At 36.8% G+C, this 17,129-nt stretch overlaps 1 protein-coding gene across 2 annotated transcripts in view; it reads right to left on the bottom strand.

The window, feature by feature from the left end:
- RAVER2 (ribonucleoprotein, PTB binding 2) overlaps window positions 1–17,129 on the bottom strand; it is a 137,201-nt gene that overhangs the window by 40,252 nt on the left and 79,820 nt on the right. For both annotated transcript variants that reach the window (XM_070786407.1, XM_070786406.1), the window contains exons 10-11: window positions 10,313–10,424; window positions 8,338–8,474 (exon numbers count right to left, since the gene is read on the bottom strand). In XM_070786407.1, coding sequence (XP_070642508.1) covers window positions 8,338–8,474; window positions 10,313–10,424 — 249 coding nt within the window. The remainder of the gene's footprint in view (window positions 1–8,337; window positions 8,475–10,312; window positions 10,425–17,129) is intronic.

Consider the following 17,129-nt stretch of genomic DNA (forward strand, 5'->3'; position numbering starts at 1 on the left):
TCAAATCCTGAAAGATGATGCTGTGAAAGTGCTACACTCAATATGCCAGCAAATTCGGAAAACTCAGCAGTGGCCGCAGGACAGGAAAACGTCAGTTTTCATTCCAATCCCAAAGAAAGGCAATGCCAAAGAATGCTCTAACTATGGCACTGTTGCTGCTGCTACTGCTAAGTCGCTTCAGTCATCTCCAACTCTGTGCGACCCCATAGACGGAAGCCCACCAGGCTCGCCCGTCCCTGGGATTCTCCAGGCAAGAACACTGGAGTGGGTTGCCATTTCCTTCTCCAATTCATGAAAGTGAAAAGTGAAAGTGAAGTCGCTCAGTCGTGTCCGACTCCCAGCGACCCCATGGACTGCAGCCCATCAGGCTCCTCCATTCATGGGATTTTCCAGGCCAGAGTGCTGGAGTGGGGTGCCATCGCCTTCTCCAACTACTGCACAATTGCACTCATCTCACACGCTAGTAAAGTCATGCTCAAAATTCTCCAAGCCAGGCTTCAGCAATACGTGAACCATGAACTTCCTGATGTTCAAGCTGGTTTTAGAAAAGGCAGAGGAACCAGAGATCAAATTGCCAACATCTGCTGGATCATCGAAAAAGCAAGAGAGTTCCAGAAAAACATCTATTTCTGCTTTATTGACTATGCCAAAGCCTTTGACTGTGTGGATCACAAGAAACTGGAAAATTCTGAAAGTGATGGGAATACCAGACCACCTGACCCGCCTCTTGAGAAACCTATATGCAGGGCAGGAAGCAACAGTTAGAACTGGACATGGAACAACAGACTGGTTCCAGATAGGAAATGGAGTCCGTCAAGGCTGTATATTGTCACCCTGCTTATTTAACTTAAATGCAGAGTACATCATGAGAAATGCTGGGCTGGAAGAAGCACAAGCTGGAATCAAGATTGCTGGGAGAAATATCAATAACCTCAGATATGCAGATGACGCCACCCTTATGGCAGAAACTAAAAAGGAAACTAAACTAAACTAAACTAAAAAGGAACTGAAAAGCCTCTTGATGAAAGTGAAAGAGGACAGTGAAAAGTGGGCTTAAAGCTCAGCATTCAGAAAACTAAGATCATGGCATCTGGTCCCATCACTTCATGGCAAATAGATGGGGAAACAGTGAAAACAGGGTCAGGTTTTATTTTGGGGGGTTTCAAAATCACTGCAGATGGTGACTGCAGCCATGAAATTAAAAGACGCTTGCTCCTTGGAAGGAAAGTTATGACCAATCTAGATGGCATATTCAAAAGCAGAGACATTACTTTGCCAACAAAGGTCCATCTAGTCAAGGCTATGGTTTTTCCTGTGGTCATGTATGGATGTGAGAGTTGGGACTGTGAAGAAGGCTGAGAGCCAAAGAATTGATGCTTTTGAACTGTGGTGTTGGAGAAGACTCTTGAGAGTCCCTTGGACTGCAAGGAGATCCAACCAGTCCATTCTAAAGGAGATCAGTCCTGGGTGTTCATTGGAAGTACTGATGCTAAAGCTGAAACTCCAGTACTTTGGCCACCTGATGTGAAGAGTTGATTCATTGGAAAAGATTCTGATGCTGGGAGGGATTGGGGGCAGGAGGAGAAGGGGACGACAGAGGATGAGATGGCTGGATGGCATCACTGACTCGATGGACGTGAGTCTGAGTGAACTCCGGGAGTTGGTGAAGGACAGGGAGGCCTGGCATGCTGCGATTCATGGGGTCACAAAGAGCCGGACACGACTGAGTGACTGAACTGAACTGAACTTTGCATACTGCCCTTTTACCTTGTGACTTTGAAAAGTTTAATTCTTATATTTAGTGGTTGCTTTTTAGCTTCTTATGGATTTTTCATGTAAACAGTCATGTCATATACAAAGAAAGACATTTTTACTTTTCCTTTCCTATTTCATATATATTTTTATTTGTTTCATTGACTAAAACCTCCAAGTTTATATTGTTGAATAGAAGTGGTAAAAGTGTAGTCTTGGGTTTCTCTGGTGGCTCAAAGACGGTAAAGAATCCGTCTGCCAATGCAGGAGACATGGGTTCAATCCCTGATCTGAGAAGATCTCACATGTTGTGGTGCAACTAAGCCCATGTGCCACAACTATTAAGCCTGTGCTCTACAGCCAGGGAGCCAGAACTACGAGTCCATGTGCTGACGCTACTGAAGTCCATGTGCCCTAGAGCCTCCTGTGCTCCGCAACAAGAGAAGCCACCTCAGTGAGAAGCCTGTGTGCTGCAACTAGAGAGAGTAGCCCCAGCTCGCTGCAACTAAAGCCCACACAGCCAAAAGTAAAAGCAAATGGAATTATTAAAAAGTATACAGTCTTGCCTATTCTGACAATCTCTTTACTTTAATTGGAGCATGTAGTTAATTTTTACTTTATTATTATCATTCATTCAAGGTTTGCCACTTAGCTATTTGTTTTCTATTCATCCTGTTTTTTTTTTTCTTCTTCCTGACATTTTTTTGGGCTTGATCAAATGTTCTTAGAATTCCATTATAATTCAACTGTTGACATTTTAGGTATACTTTTTGAATTTTTAAATGTTTGCTCTATGGATTACAATACACATTCATTAACTTACCACACTCCACTGAAGAGTTAATATTTTTCTACTTCAGGTAAAATGTAATTACCCTGTAAACAATTTCATTCACCTCATACTGTCCTTTGTAGTACTGTTGTCAAATATGTTATATCTATATACATTACAAGCCCCCTCATGCAATGTTACAATTTTGTTTTTAATTAACTTTAATAAAGATAAAATATATAGTCTTTTTTCTTTACCCAAATATTTGGTGGTGGTTTAGTCACTAAGTTGAGTCCGACTCCTGCGACCCCACGGACTGCCAGGCCCCTCTGCCCGTGGTATTGTCTAGCTGAGAATACTGGAGTGAGTTACCATTTCCTTCTCCAGGGGATCTTCCCGACCCAGGAATCAAACCCAGGTCTCTTGCATTGCAGGCAGATTCTTTACTGACTGAGCTACAAGAGAAGTCCTACCCATATATTTATCAGTTGTTTAATCAGAATTATAATCAATGAGGGGCAATCTAGTGGTTAGAAGACAAAGATGCTGCTAAGCATCCTACAACATACGGTATTGGCCCACTGAAACAAAGAATTATCCAGCGCACAATGTCAATAGGGCCAAAGCTGAGAAACTGTCTTAAAATGTATTATTTTTATCTGTTTGTTAACTTCTTTATAGCTTTGGTTTTCAGTGTATTAACTGATATACCAACATAATATTGATTTTTTGTTTCCACTTATTCTGCTTTGCAGGGAGGTCTCTGCCTCTGTTAAATCTGTACTTTTTTAAAACCTGAACGTGAGAAATTTTTTAGCATGATTTTTTCAAATATTTTATGCCCAATTATCTTTCTTCTGTCCTTCTGGGACTCAATTACACTTATTTTAGATTGTCCCTTACACTTATTTATATTGTCCCTTAGGTCCATAAGGATTTGGTTTTCATCCTCTCTCTGTTCTTCAGACTGAATTATTTCTTTTGATTTGTCTTTATCTTAATTGAACCTTTTTTTTTTCTTCCTCCAAACTTCTGCTAAGCCTATACAGTGCATATTTTTTGGTGGATACTGTACTTTAAAGTTTCTATTGTTTAAGTTTATATTTCTTCCTGAAAGTCTCCATCTGTTCATTTTTACCTATTCCCCTTAAGTCCTGTTTTTAACTTAGTAAAAACAAAATCTTATTAAACACCAGGATAAAGAATCAATTAAAAAAACAGCTCAAAAAGGATTAACTTGTACCTTGTTCAAGAGATAAATCTTGCAAAACATAAGGTTCCAATGTGGGTATGCATTTGCTCATAAGATGGTGGCTTTTTGTTATTTAGTCACTAAGTCGTATTTGACTCTTTGACGACCCATGCACTGCAGCCTGCCAGGCTCCTCCATCCATGGGATTTCCCAAGCAAGAATACTGGAATGGGTTGCCATTTCCTTCTCCAAGTCCTGTTTATTATAGTTATTTTAAGTTAGTCTTTCCTACTAACACTAACTTCTGGGTCATCTTGGGGTCAGTTTCTATTAATTGCTTATCCTCCTAATCATGGGTCATGTTTTCTTGTTTTTTCAACTTTCTAATTATTTTTGGTTATTAAATATTGTGGATGATATACTTGTAGATATTATGGATTATATCATCTTCCTCTGAAGGTTGCTAATTTTTATTGAGAAAGAGTCAACTTTTTTTATTATATTTATTTATTTTAATTGAAGGCTAATTACTTTACAATACTGTAGTGGTTTTTGTCATACATTGACATGAATCAACCATGGGTGTACATGTGTTCCCCATCCTGAACCCCCCACCCCACCTCCCTCCCCATCCCATCCCTCAGGGTCATCCCAGTGCACCAGCCCTGAGCACCCTGTCTCATGCATCAAACCTGGACTGGCGATCTATTTCACATATGGTGACATACATCTTTTAATGCTATTCTCTCAGATTATCCCACCCTTGCCTTCTCCCACAGAGTCCAAAAGTCTGTTCTTTACATCTGTGTTGATAAAGAGTCAACTTTTATGAACTCAAACTTCAAATCACCTCCTCTGTTCTGGAAAGGAGTTACATCTCTTCACAGCTCTTTAGCCTTCCATCTGTTGTTTGCTGCCAAGGTCCCCTGGAGTCTCCCCCACACAAAGTTCAAGAGTCACTCAAGTGTATTTGGACTGAATTTACATAGAGATTTTTCTGTGATTTCCCCCTCACTTTCCAGCCTTGCTAACAGTTCTGAACTCTGTTCTCTGACTCCATAAGCTGGTAAGGCTGTATCTTTCTGTATAGACTGGCAATAAGGTGGGGTGGTACTAGGCAAAAAGTCACAGAAACATAAATTTCATCCAATACAGTTTTCCTCTTTCAAGGAACAGCTCTTCTTCAGTCTCTGCCTGCTTTTGGTTATTCTTCAGAGCCTTCAAATATTTTTGTTTCATATTTGATACAACTTTAATATCTGCAAGAAGGATAATCCAATACCAGTAATTTCACCAATACTGGAATTCCAATTATAATATTTAAATGTGATAGTTTTATTGCAAATAAAGATTATTATAGCCATACATATCTTGACATAGTCATCTCTTTAAATGTGATAGCTTCATTGGAAATAAAAATTATTATAGCAACATATATCTCAACATAGCCATCTCTCCTACTCCTTATGCACAGCTGCCAGTATAAAGCAAACAATCAGTTTCTACATGACACTACTTCCATGCCTGAATAAGATTTTCCATAGTATAATGAAAATAATGAGGGTTTTGGAACCAGAGAAATCCTTTACTAGCTGCATAAACTTGAAAGATGATATACCCTTTTATGCTTTCCCACTTATATTATGAAAGTGGTTATTTAAAAATCACAAGGTCGTTAAGAAGATCAAATGTTTATATTACAAAGCATATAGTAAATGTTAAAAACAAATCTTGGTTCCTTTCCCTTGGACCTTTTCCTCCATTCGAACAGTGAAAACACAGGGAATTCCTAAAACATGACAATCTTTTATTACTAAGAAATGCAAATCAAAACTAAAATGAGGTACCACCTGACACCAGTCAGAATGGCCATCATCAAAAAATCTACAAACAATAAATGCTGGAGAGGATGTGGAGAAAAGGGAATCCTCCTATGCTGTTGGTAGGAATGCAAACCGACACAACCATTATGAAGAACAGTATGGAGAATACCTAAAAAAGTAGGAATAAATCTACCTTATGGCCCGGCAATCCCACTACTGGGCATATATCCTGAAAAAGCCTCAATTCTAAAAGACACAAGTACTCCAATGTTCAATGCAGCTCTATTTACAACAGCCAGGACATGGAAGCAACCTAGATGTCCCTTGACAGATGAATGGATAAAGAAGATGTGGTACATATACACAATGGACTATTACTCAGCCATAAAAAAGAATGCATTTGAGCCAGTTCTATTGAGATGGATTAACCTAGAGCCTGTTATACAGAGTGAAGTCATAAAGAGAAAAACAAATATCATATACTAATGCATATATATGGAATCTAGAAAAATGGTAATAATGAATCTATCTGCAGGGAAGGAATGGAGACACAGATGTAAAGAGTGGACATGTGGATACAGTTGTGGAAGGAGACAGCAGGATTTATGCAGAAAGCAGCATTGACATATAAACACTATCATGTGTAAAGCAGATGGCTGGTGAGAAGCTGCTAGGTAACACAGGGAGCCCAGCGTGATGCTCTGTAAAGACCTAGAGGGGTGAGATAGGCGAGTGGAGGGAGGCTCTAGAAGGAGGGGATATATGTATAATTGTGGCCGATTCGTGTTGTTATATGGCAGAAACCAACACAGTATTGTAAAGCAATTTTCCTCCAATTGAAAAATAAATTTTAAAAAATGACCATTTTTTACTAGCTATTCACTTAGTAACATTTAATTAAGTTTAAGTTATAAGGATGAAAGAACACAAGGAGAGAGAACAAATCTCACTTTATGAACAAGCATGAGACAGCAGGGACTGTCCAAAGAGACACTGAGTCCAGGCAGGATCCACATCTCCACAGTTTCTCTGGTTAAGCAAGAGCACAGGGAGGAGGAAGGCTGGCAACACAGAGGCATCTTTATCACAGAATTTCTCCGTGAGTAAATGGGAAAGGTCTTTCTTTCTACGGATATAAGTGTGCAATAAAACACAATAATCTAACAAGCAAACCTGCTATTTAGAAAAGCAACACAGGTTTCAAAACTGAAATAAATGAAAAGGTAAATATGAAAAATAACTTTCAAAAATTAAATCACACATTTAACTAAATTTTAAAAAACTTATTGTGGTTCTTGTTTGTGAAAGTAAATTTTGTTCCTTATAAAAAAACCAAAAAGTTAGAATTGTATAGGACTATATTTTATAATTTTTAAAGATTAATAAATTATGAAAATTTATCATGCATTTATATATAGTTTTACATGATTTTTAATATATGCATTATAGTTCCTGATATAAATATGACAATTTTTTTCTTCAGTCTGCAGACTATTGGGATTTTAGGTTATTTATAATTTTCAAAACTATAAATTATGCATAGATGATTTTACACACCTCTGATGATTTCTTGCCTTTGTCACTTGTAAATATAATCAGCATACAATTAATATCCTTACCTAAGCATTACTTAAAACGTTAACAAATAAGGGAACAAAGATGAAGCCTTATGAAGCACAGAAGAGGATGCATTCCAGACTGCATCAATTCATTATTGTTCCTTAAATATAGGTATGTTGCCATCTAATTGCATCATCTTCCGATTCATATTTCTCCATCTTTTCCACAAGCATATAGGAGACTTTATTATATCCAGCTTCACTATTTCTACAGAATTCATTTGACCTGTGTTTCTAGTATCCTATCACAAAAACATAATCAGACATCAACTCTTCTAAGTGAATTTGTATAGGTTTTCTTTTCTAAGTTTATTAGAGACCAACACAGTTGTTCTAAAGAAAGCAAAGTGTAAGTATTGCTCCCATAGACAGGAGAGAGCTGAGGAGGTAACTGCTGTGAGAAATAAGAAAGAATCAGAATTGTTAGTTTTTAAGACTCTTGTTATTACATAAGGTCATATAGTATACATGATTATACATTCTGAGTGTTAAACCACTAAGAATTAGCTGAAGGAGAAAAGCCCGAAAATAAAAATGAACATATTTAAGTAATGACACGGTGTGTCTTTTGAATGTAATATTTTAATGTTTTTGACTGTTTTAATAGTCAAAATAGTGCTAGTCATAGTCATTTAATAGTCATAATAGTGCTAGTTATGATCATGTATCCACATCCATAAGCAGTGAATAAGAACAGAGGTATTTCCTTAGGTTTCTTAGTCAGGTCTACACCGGTGTAAACCAGAGGTCAGCAGAATTGTTCTGTAAAGAGCCAGATAGTAAATATCTAATCTCGTGGGCCACATAGTCTCTGCTGTAACTACTCAACTCTGACATTGTAGCACAACAGTATCATAGAGAACATGCAAACAAATGGATGTGGATGTATCCCAATAAAACTTTATTTTAAAACAACAGGTTGTGATTGTGGGCTGGATTGGCCCTGCAGTTCGCTGTCCACTAGTGTAAACAATGTGAACAAATGTCTAGGGCAAAATCATACTTAGCAATCTTCTGAACATGTCCTACAGCTACATACAGTGGGCAAGAAATACTGCATAAATCAGTGCAACTTTACTGCCTTTTGACGTTACAAGAATCACAGTTTCATATACAGTGAATTCAGTATATAGTTGAAGCAATTGTTCTATATATCATCAAAACCTGAGAATGAGGTACCTGTGCATAATCACCAAAAGGCTGAGAATAAGCAATGCACTTCTCCAATGTGTGTTGTGATTCATTTCCCTGAGAGATTGTATCCAGAATGTTGCTTGCAATTCCAGTCTTCTGCACAGTGGTTTTACTTGCAGGGGCTTAAGGCAAAATCAATATATAAATTTTAGTTAGCTTGTTTTATTAATAATTACAGAGTACAAAACCCATTAATTCAGCATATTCTCAAGTAGAACACAAATTTTAGTTTGCCAGTAAAGATCTACATTTATTATTCTTGTGTGTGTGCTAAGTTGCTTCAGTTGTGTCTGACTCTGTGTGCCCTAAGGACTGCATTCCACCAGGCTCCTCTGTCTATGGGATTCTCCAGGCAAGAACACTGGAGTGGGTTGCTGTTTCCTCCTCCACGGAATCTTCCCGACCCAGGGTCAAATTGGCAGGCAGGTTCTTTACCACTAGTGCCACCTGGGAAGCCCTTTATTATTCCTAGGGGAAAATATATATATATACAGTATATGATATTATCTAGTTTGTTTAAAACAACTAAAAATGGAAACCTGCTCTATGAGTAATAATCTTGATGGAAACATTTAAAAAGTATACATCTGATCTCTAAAGTGAGGCATTCAAAATGTAAATTAACCATTCTTATTAATGCAACAGTTGAAACCATCAAATTTTAGACCAGATAAAAATAGAGTAGGCATACCAGAAGCCTACTTCCTTGGTGGCTCAGATGATAAAGAATCTGCCCGCCATGCAGGAGACTAGAGTTCAATACCTGGGTTGAGAAGATACCCTGGGGAAGGGAATGTCAACTCACTCCAGTATTCTTGCCTGGGAAATCCCATGGACAGAGGAGCCTGGCAGGCTACAGTCTATGGGGTCACAAAGACTCAGACATGACTGAGTGACTAACACTTTCTTTCTTTCATACCAGAAGCACATTAAATTCTTTCTGGCTTTAAAAAATTATAAATTAATGGTTAGGTTCAAGAGGATACTTCATAAAATACAAAGAATGTATATTAAAAACAAAATTCATCTTTCATCTCTTTTCATCCAATTTTATTCTTTTTCCCAGAAGTAACAGCTTAGTATTTTCTCAGATTTAACTTTATGCATTTACACATTCAAGTACATGCATAAAAGAATACATAGCTTTAAATAAACAAATGGAATCAATCTATGAACACATTTGTTTCTTGTATTCAACAATTTGCTTTAGAGATCATTTAATATTAGTATATGTAGTGCTTCCTCAACTATATATTTCACTTTATGACAAACTATTTAATCATTCCCCTATTGATGACCATTAAGGCACTTTCCAGTTTTTCATTATTGAAAACCAATGCTGCAGTGAATATCTTAGTGCCTAGAAAACAACACATTTGTGATTTTTTCCTTAAAACTATATTTGAATTAATAGTTTTAATTTACTAATTGAAGGCATTAGGAGGTCCTTTAAAAATGCAAATGAGAATTCCACTTCTGCCGATTATTAGTAACTAATATATTGAGAGTATTTGGCAAATACACTCAATATATTAGATAATGCAGAAGATTGAACTTCATATTTTAGAAATATGATTCTATATGTGTTATAAAGAATTATAGCACTGCCAAATAATTCCTTTATCCAATTATTTTCAATCATGATTCCATTATAACTCATAATGGAATCACAATGTAATCATAATTTATAATGGAATCAATTATGCAATTCAATTATGAATCAAGCAATTCAATAAACTTATGTTTAAGAAAATATTACGAAAGATGTTTTCCTTAAATAAAATAGAATGTACTTTAAAAGCTTTAATTATTCTTTCAATTTAAGGACTAAGGTCATAACTTAGACTTTAGCTGGTCAATAGGCATTATTTGCTTTCATTAAGTTAAAAATTAAAGTAAAATTCATTATGAAAAGTATTCAGTACAACTCCAAAATACTAATAGTGAGCTTCTCACTTACATGATAAGCACACACTGGGCAACACACTTGCCAAGTTCAAGTATGGATTTTTACTGAGCCGAATTTCTTTTGGTGGCTCTCCCAAGAGTGAAGTCTGATTCTTAGAGGCAGCCTATTTATCAAAAAAAGAGAGTGAGTGCTTAATGAGAGGTAAAAGAAAATTAAAATGCATGCGAGGTTTGGGCAATAAACCAGTGCGCGCTTGGCAAAAAAAAAAAAAGAAAATTAAAATGCAGAAAGTGTAGAGAAATACTTATTCTTCAATAAATGTGGTTTAGTGTAACAAAAATTTGTGAAACAATGTTTAAAGCTATAAATTTATGAAATAGTTATGGATACTGATTAAAATGATCCATTTCACCTGCTACTATTTTTCCAATTAGTTTTTTTAAAAACCATTCTAGAACCATAGAACTTTAGAACTGAAAGAGAACTAAAGGTCATCTTGTACAACCTTCTTATTTGAATCAGGAGAGAATTCATGCTCACAAGAAGAAACAAATCCCACACCTTATTTCTAGATCCCACAAGTTCCAACTGAGACTCAGTGCAGCCAAATAAATAAATATTAATAAATATTTTTTAAAATTACAAAATACTGCTGAAAGAAACTAAAGACATATATAAAAGAACATCCTATTTTCATGTATTAGATTTAATATTGTTAAAATTTCAATACAAACCAAAGGGATCTACAAATTCAATATAACCAACCCCTATCAAAATTCTAACTTTTGTGGGCAGAAACAGAAAATTCAATCCTAAAACTGACATGAAATATCAAAGGACTCCAAACAGTAAAAATAATATTGAAAAAGATGAATGAGAATGGAAGGCTCATATTTTTTAAATTTTGAACTTATAACACAGCTGTAGTAATTGCAATAGTATGATACTAGCATAAAGACAGACATATAAACCAAAGGATTCGGATAGCAAGCTCAGAAATAAATTACTGTATATATGATAAAATGACTTTCCATGAGTGTCAGAACTATACAGTGAGGCAGTCTTTTCAACAAAAATGGGTAAACTACATATCCACATAAAAGAATGAAGTGGATCTTCACCAAACACCATATATAAAAATTAACTCAAAATGGATCAAAGACCTAACAGTAAGAGCTAAAACTAAAAATCTTAAAAGAAAAACTTAGGTAAAAAGCTTCATAATACTAGATTTGTCAACCATTTCTTAGAGATGAAAAAACAGAAGCCAAAAAAAAAAAGATCATATGTTGGGCCACAAAACAAATCTTAACAAATTTAAGAGTACTGAAATCATATCAAGGGTTGTTCTGACAACCAATTCAGAGATATGTACAAATTTAATAACATACTCTTGAACAACCAATAAGCCAAAGAAGAAATCAAAGGAGACATCAAAAAGCATCTTGAGACAAATGAAAATGGAAACACCACAAATCAAAACTTATGCAACGCAGAAAAAGCAGCTTTAAAGATAAGTTTATGGCAATAAATGTCTACATGAAGAAAAAAGAAAGATCTCAGAGAAACAATCTAAATTTACACCTCAAGTTACTAGTAAAAGAACAAACTAAGCCCAAAATTAGCAGAAAAAGGAAATAATAAAGATCAGAACAGAAATAAATGAAATAGCACTATAAAGACAGATCAATGAAATTAAGTGCAGATATTTTGAAAAGATATACAAAATAGACACATTTGGCTACACTAACCAAGAGAAAGAGAGGACTCAAGTAAATATCATTGACTCCTGAACAACAAGAGTTTGAATTGTGCAGGTTCACACATGGATTTCTTAAAAGCAAACATAATACCTATATTTTCATTTTACAGATCTTTGAATTAACTAAGCATGGGGAAGTTTGTGTTCAATTAGAGATCACAACATGTGTAATCAAAAAGGGTCCCTGAGGGACCTCCCTGGTGGTCCAGTGGTCAACAATCTGTCTGCCAATGCAGGGGACACGGGTTCAATCCCTGGTCCAGGAACTTAGATCCCACATGCTGTGGGACAACTAAGCTCACTCCCACAACTACTGAGCTTGCATGCTGTAACTGCTCAGCTTACATGCCCTAGAGCCCGTGCTCAGCCACAAGAGTAGCTTCCACAATGAGAAGCTTGCATACTGCAACCAGGGAGCAGCCCCTGCTCATACAACTAGAGAAAGCCCATTACAGCAACGAAGAGCCCGTGCACCACAACAAAGACCCAGCACAACCAAAAATTTTTGTAAAAGAAATTAAAAATATTTTTAATTTAAAAAAAAAATGAGTCCTGATTCTATCCAAACTGTTTCAGTTACATGGATTTTTGAGTGCTTGGCTGTCACTACTCCTAACAGCTTTGTCAAGGGTCAACTGCAGTTACAAATGGAAGAGGAGACATTAAAACTACAGATACCACAGAAATACAAAGGATCATAAGCAATTATTATCAACAAATACATGCCAACCTAAGGGGAAAAATGGATAAATTTCCAGAAAAATACAAGGTACCAAGACTGAATCAAGAAGAAACAGAAAATATGAACAGACCAATAATGAGTAAGGAGTAATCAAATACCTGACAACAAGGAAAAGCCAAGGACCAAGTGGTTTCACTCGTGAATTGTACCAAAGATTTAAAGAAGAATTAACATCAATCCTTATGAAACTCTTCCCAAAACTGAAGAGGAAGGAATAGCTCCTAATCTATTTTATGAGGCCAGCATTGCTCTCAAACCAAAGCTATACAAAAACATTACAAGAAAAGAAAAACACAGGCCAATATCCCTGATGAACACATATACAAAAATCCTCAACACAGTACTAGCAGTCCTGAATGAAATACTAGCAACCTGAATTAAACAACACATTAAAAGGGTTGTACACCATGATCAAGTGGGATTTATCCCTGGGACACAATAATGGTTCAACACAGGCTAATCAATAAATGTGATACACCACATAAACATAATAAAGGATAAAACCATATGACTGTCTTAATAGATATAAAAAATATACTGGACAAAATTCACATCATTTCATGATCAAAACTTTGAACAAATTGAGCATCAGTTCAGTTCAGTCACTCAGTCTCATCTGGCTCTTTGCGACCCCATGAATTGCAGCACGCCAAGCCTCCCTGTCCATCACCAACGCCTGGAGTTTACCCAAACTCATGTCCATCAAGTCGGTGATGCCATCCAGCCATCTCATCCTCTGTCATCCCCTTCTCCTGCCCCCAATCCCTCCCAGCATCAGGGTCTTTTCCAATGAGTCAACTCTTCGCATGACGTGGCCAAAGTATTGGAGTTTCAGCTTCAGCATCAGTACTTCCAATGAACACCCAGGACTGATCTCCTTTAGAATGGACTGGTTGGATCTCCTTGCAGTCCAAGGGACTCTCAAGAGTCTTCTCCAACACCACAGTTCGAAAGCATCAATTCTTTGGTGCTCAGCTTTCTTCACAGTTCAACTCTCACATCCATACACGACCACTGGAAAAACCATAGCCTTGACTAGATGGATTTTTGCTGGCAAAGTAATGTCTCTGCTTTTTAATATGCTATCTAGGTTGGTCATCACTTTCCTTCCAAGGAGTAAGCGTCTTTTAATTTCATGCCTGCAGTCACCATCTGCAGTGATTTTGGAGCCCCAAAAAATAAAGTCTGACACTGTTTCCACTGTTTCCCCATCTATTTCCCATGAAGTGATGGGTCGAGATGCCATGATCTTGGTTTTCTGAATGTTGTGCCTTAAGCCAACTTTTTCACTCTCCTCTTTCACTTTCATCAAGAGGCTTTTGAGTTCCTCTTCACTTTCTGCCATAACGTGGTGTCATCTGCATATCTGAGATTATTGATATTTCTCCTGGCAATCTTGATTCCAGCTTGTGCTGCTTCCAGCCCAGCATTTCTCATGATGTACTCTGCATATAAGTTAAATAAGCAGGGTGACAATATACAGCCTTGGCGTACTCCTTTTCCTATTTGGAACCAGTCTGTTGTTCCATGTCCTGTTCTAACTGTTGCTTCCTGACCTCCATATAGGTTTCTCAAGAGGCAGGTCAAGTGGTCTGGTATTCCCGTCTCTTTCAGAATTTTCTACAGTTTATTGTGATCCACACAGTCAAAGGCTTTGGCATAGTCAATAAAGCAGAAATAGATGTTTTTCTGGAACTCTTTTGCTTTTCCCATGATCCAGCAGATGTTGGCAATTTGATCTCTGGTTCCTCTGCCTTTTCTAAAACCAGCTTGAACATCTGGAAGTTCATGGTTCACGTATTGCTGAAGCCTGGCTTGGAGAATTTTGAGCATTACCTTACTAGCGTGTGAGATGAATGCAACTGTGTGGTAGTTTGAGCATTCTTTGACATTGCCTTTCTTTGGGATTGGAATGAAAACTGACCTTTTCCAGCATAGAGAAATCTATATACCTCAACATAATAAAAGCTATATATAAAGGACAACTCCACAGTTAACATGATAGCTTTTCCTCTAAGATCAGGAACATGACAAGTATGCCCACTTTTACTACTTTTAGTCACCACAGTATTAGAAGTCTGCCAGAATAATTTTGCAAGAACAAGGAAATAAAAGGCATCTAAATCAAAAAGGAAGGAATTAAACCATCTCTGTTGGCATCCATCGCATTTCTATATACTAACAATGAACTATTCAAAAAGAAATTATGAAAACAATGCTAGTTATAATACCACCAAAAAGAGTAAAATACTTTGGAATAAATTTAGCCAAGGAGGTGAAAGATCTATACTGCAAACTATATGAATTTGATGAAAGAAATTGAAAGTTACACAAATAACTGGAAAGATATCTTGGATTTACAGATTGGAAGAATTAATATTGTTAAAATGTCCACACTGCCCAAAGTGATCTACAAATTCAAAGCAATCCCTGTCAGGATTTCGATGACACTTTTCACAGAAATAGAACAAACAATCCTAAAATTTATGTGGAACTTCAAAAGGTCCTGATTTGCCAACACAATCTTGAGGAAAAATTCAAAGCTGGCAGGATCATGCTTCCTGTTTCCAAACTATATTACAAAACTATAGTCATCAAACAGTATGGTACATACATAAAAACAGACATACTGAATTATGAAAAAAATAGAGCCCAGAAATAAAGCCACATATATGTGGTCAACTAGCATTTGAAATGGGCACCAAGAACACACATGGGTAAAGGATACTCTCTTTAATAAATGGTGTTGGGGAAACTGCATGTCAATATGGAAAAAAAATGACTCTGGATCCTGATCTTACACAATACACAAAAATGTACTCAAACTGGATTAAAGACTTAAAAATAAGACCTGAATGCATAAAACTACAAGAAATTATAGAGGAAAAGCTACTTGACATTGGTCTTAGTAATCATTTTTTAATATCATTTTACGGTACCAAAGTATAGACAACAAAAGCAGAACTAAGCAAGAGCTAAAAAGCTAAACCGGCATACTACAGTCCATGGGGTTGCAGATTCAGACACGACTTAGTGACTGAACAAAAAACTAAAGAGTTTCTCTACAGCAAAGGAAACAACAAGACTAAAAGGTTAACAGGAGAACATATTTGCAAACCATATACAGGAACTCAATAGCACAGAAAAAAATAACCTAATTAAAACATAGCAAAGAATCTGAATAGACATTTTTGTAAAGAAGATATACAGGTGACCAATATGCATATGAAGAGGCTTTTAACATCACTAATCACTGGAGAAATGCAAATTCAAAACCACAATGAGAGACGATGTTGGTGAGGATGTAGAGAAACCAAAACCCTCATGCTTTGAGGGTGAAACATAAAATGGTACAGCTGCTATGGAAAATAGAATGGCAGTTCCTCAAAAAATTAGAAAAGATCTTGATGCTGGGAAAGATTGAAGGCAGGAGGAGAAGGGGATGACAGAGGATAACTGACTTGGACATGAGTTTGACCAAGCCCCAGGAGTTGGTGATGGACAGGGAAACTTGGCGTGCTGCAGTCCATGGGGTCACCAAGGATCAGACACAACTGAACGAATGAACTAAACTGATATTCCATGTGATTCCCCTAATTCCACTTCTGGGTAAATACCCCAAAGAACTGAAAACAGACTCAAACAGATATTTATATACTAATGTTCATAGCAGCATTATTCACAAGAGCCTACTGATATTGAAGCTGAAACTCCAATACTGTGGCCACCTGATGTGAAGATCTGACTCATTTGAAAAGACCCTGATGCTGGGAAAGATTGAAGGTGAGAGGAAAAGGAGCAACAGAGGATGAGATGGTTGGATGGCATCACCAACTCAATGGAGATGAGTTTGAGTAGACTCCGGGAGTTGGTGATGGACAGACAGGCCTGGTGTGCTGCAGTCCATGGGGTCGCAGAGAGTCAGACACGACTGAGAAACTGAACTGAACTGAAAGATGGAAACAATCCAAATGTCCATCAATAAATGAATGGATAAACAAAATGTAGTATATAAATACAACGGAATACTAGTCAACCTTTAAAATAAGGAAATTCCAATACAATTCATGCTACAACATGGATGACCACTGAAGAGTAATGTCGTCATTAAGTCTTGTATCATTCCACTTACATTGGGTACTTAGAACAGTCAAATTCTGAGACAGAAAGTAAACAGTGCTTATTGGGGGCTGGGTAGAAGGGAAAATGGGAGAGTTGGTGAATGGGTACAGAGCTGCAGTATGGCATGATGAGAAAGTTCTGGAGATGGATAGTAGCAATAGTTGTAAAACAATGTGAATGTACTTAACGCCACTGAGTTGTACACTTAAAATTCAGATCTCACCCATATCTCTCTGAATCAA

The sequence above is a fragment of the Bos indicus genome, chromosome 3, assembly GCF_029378745.1.
Source record: "Bos indicus isolate NIAB-ARS_2022 breed Sahiwal x Tharparkar chromosome 3, NIAB-ARS_B.indTharparkar_mat_pri_1.0, whole genome shotgun sequence".
Classification (NCBI taxonomy): Eukaryota; Metazoa; Chordata; class Mammalia; order Artiodactyla; family Bovidae; genus Bos; species Bos indicus.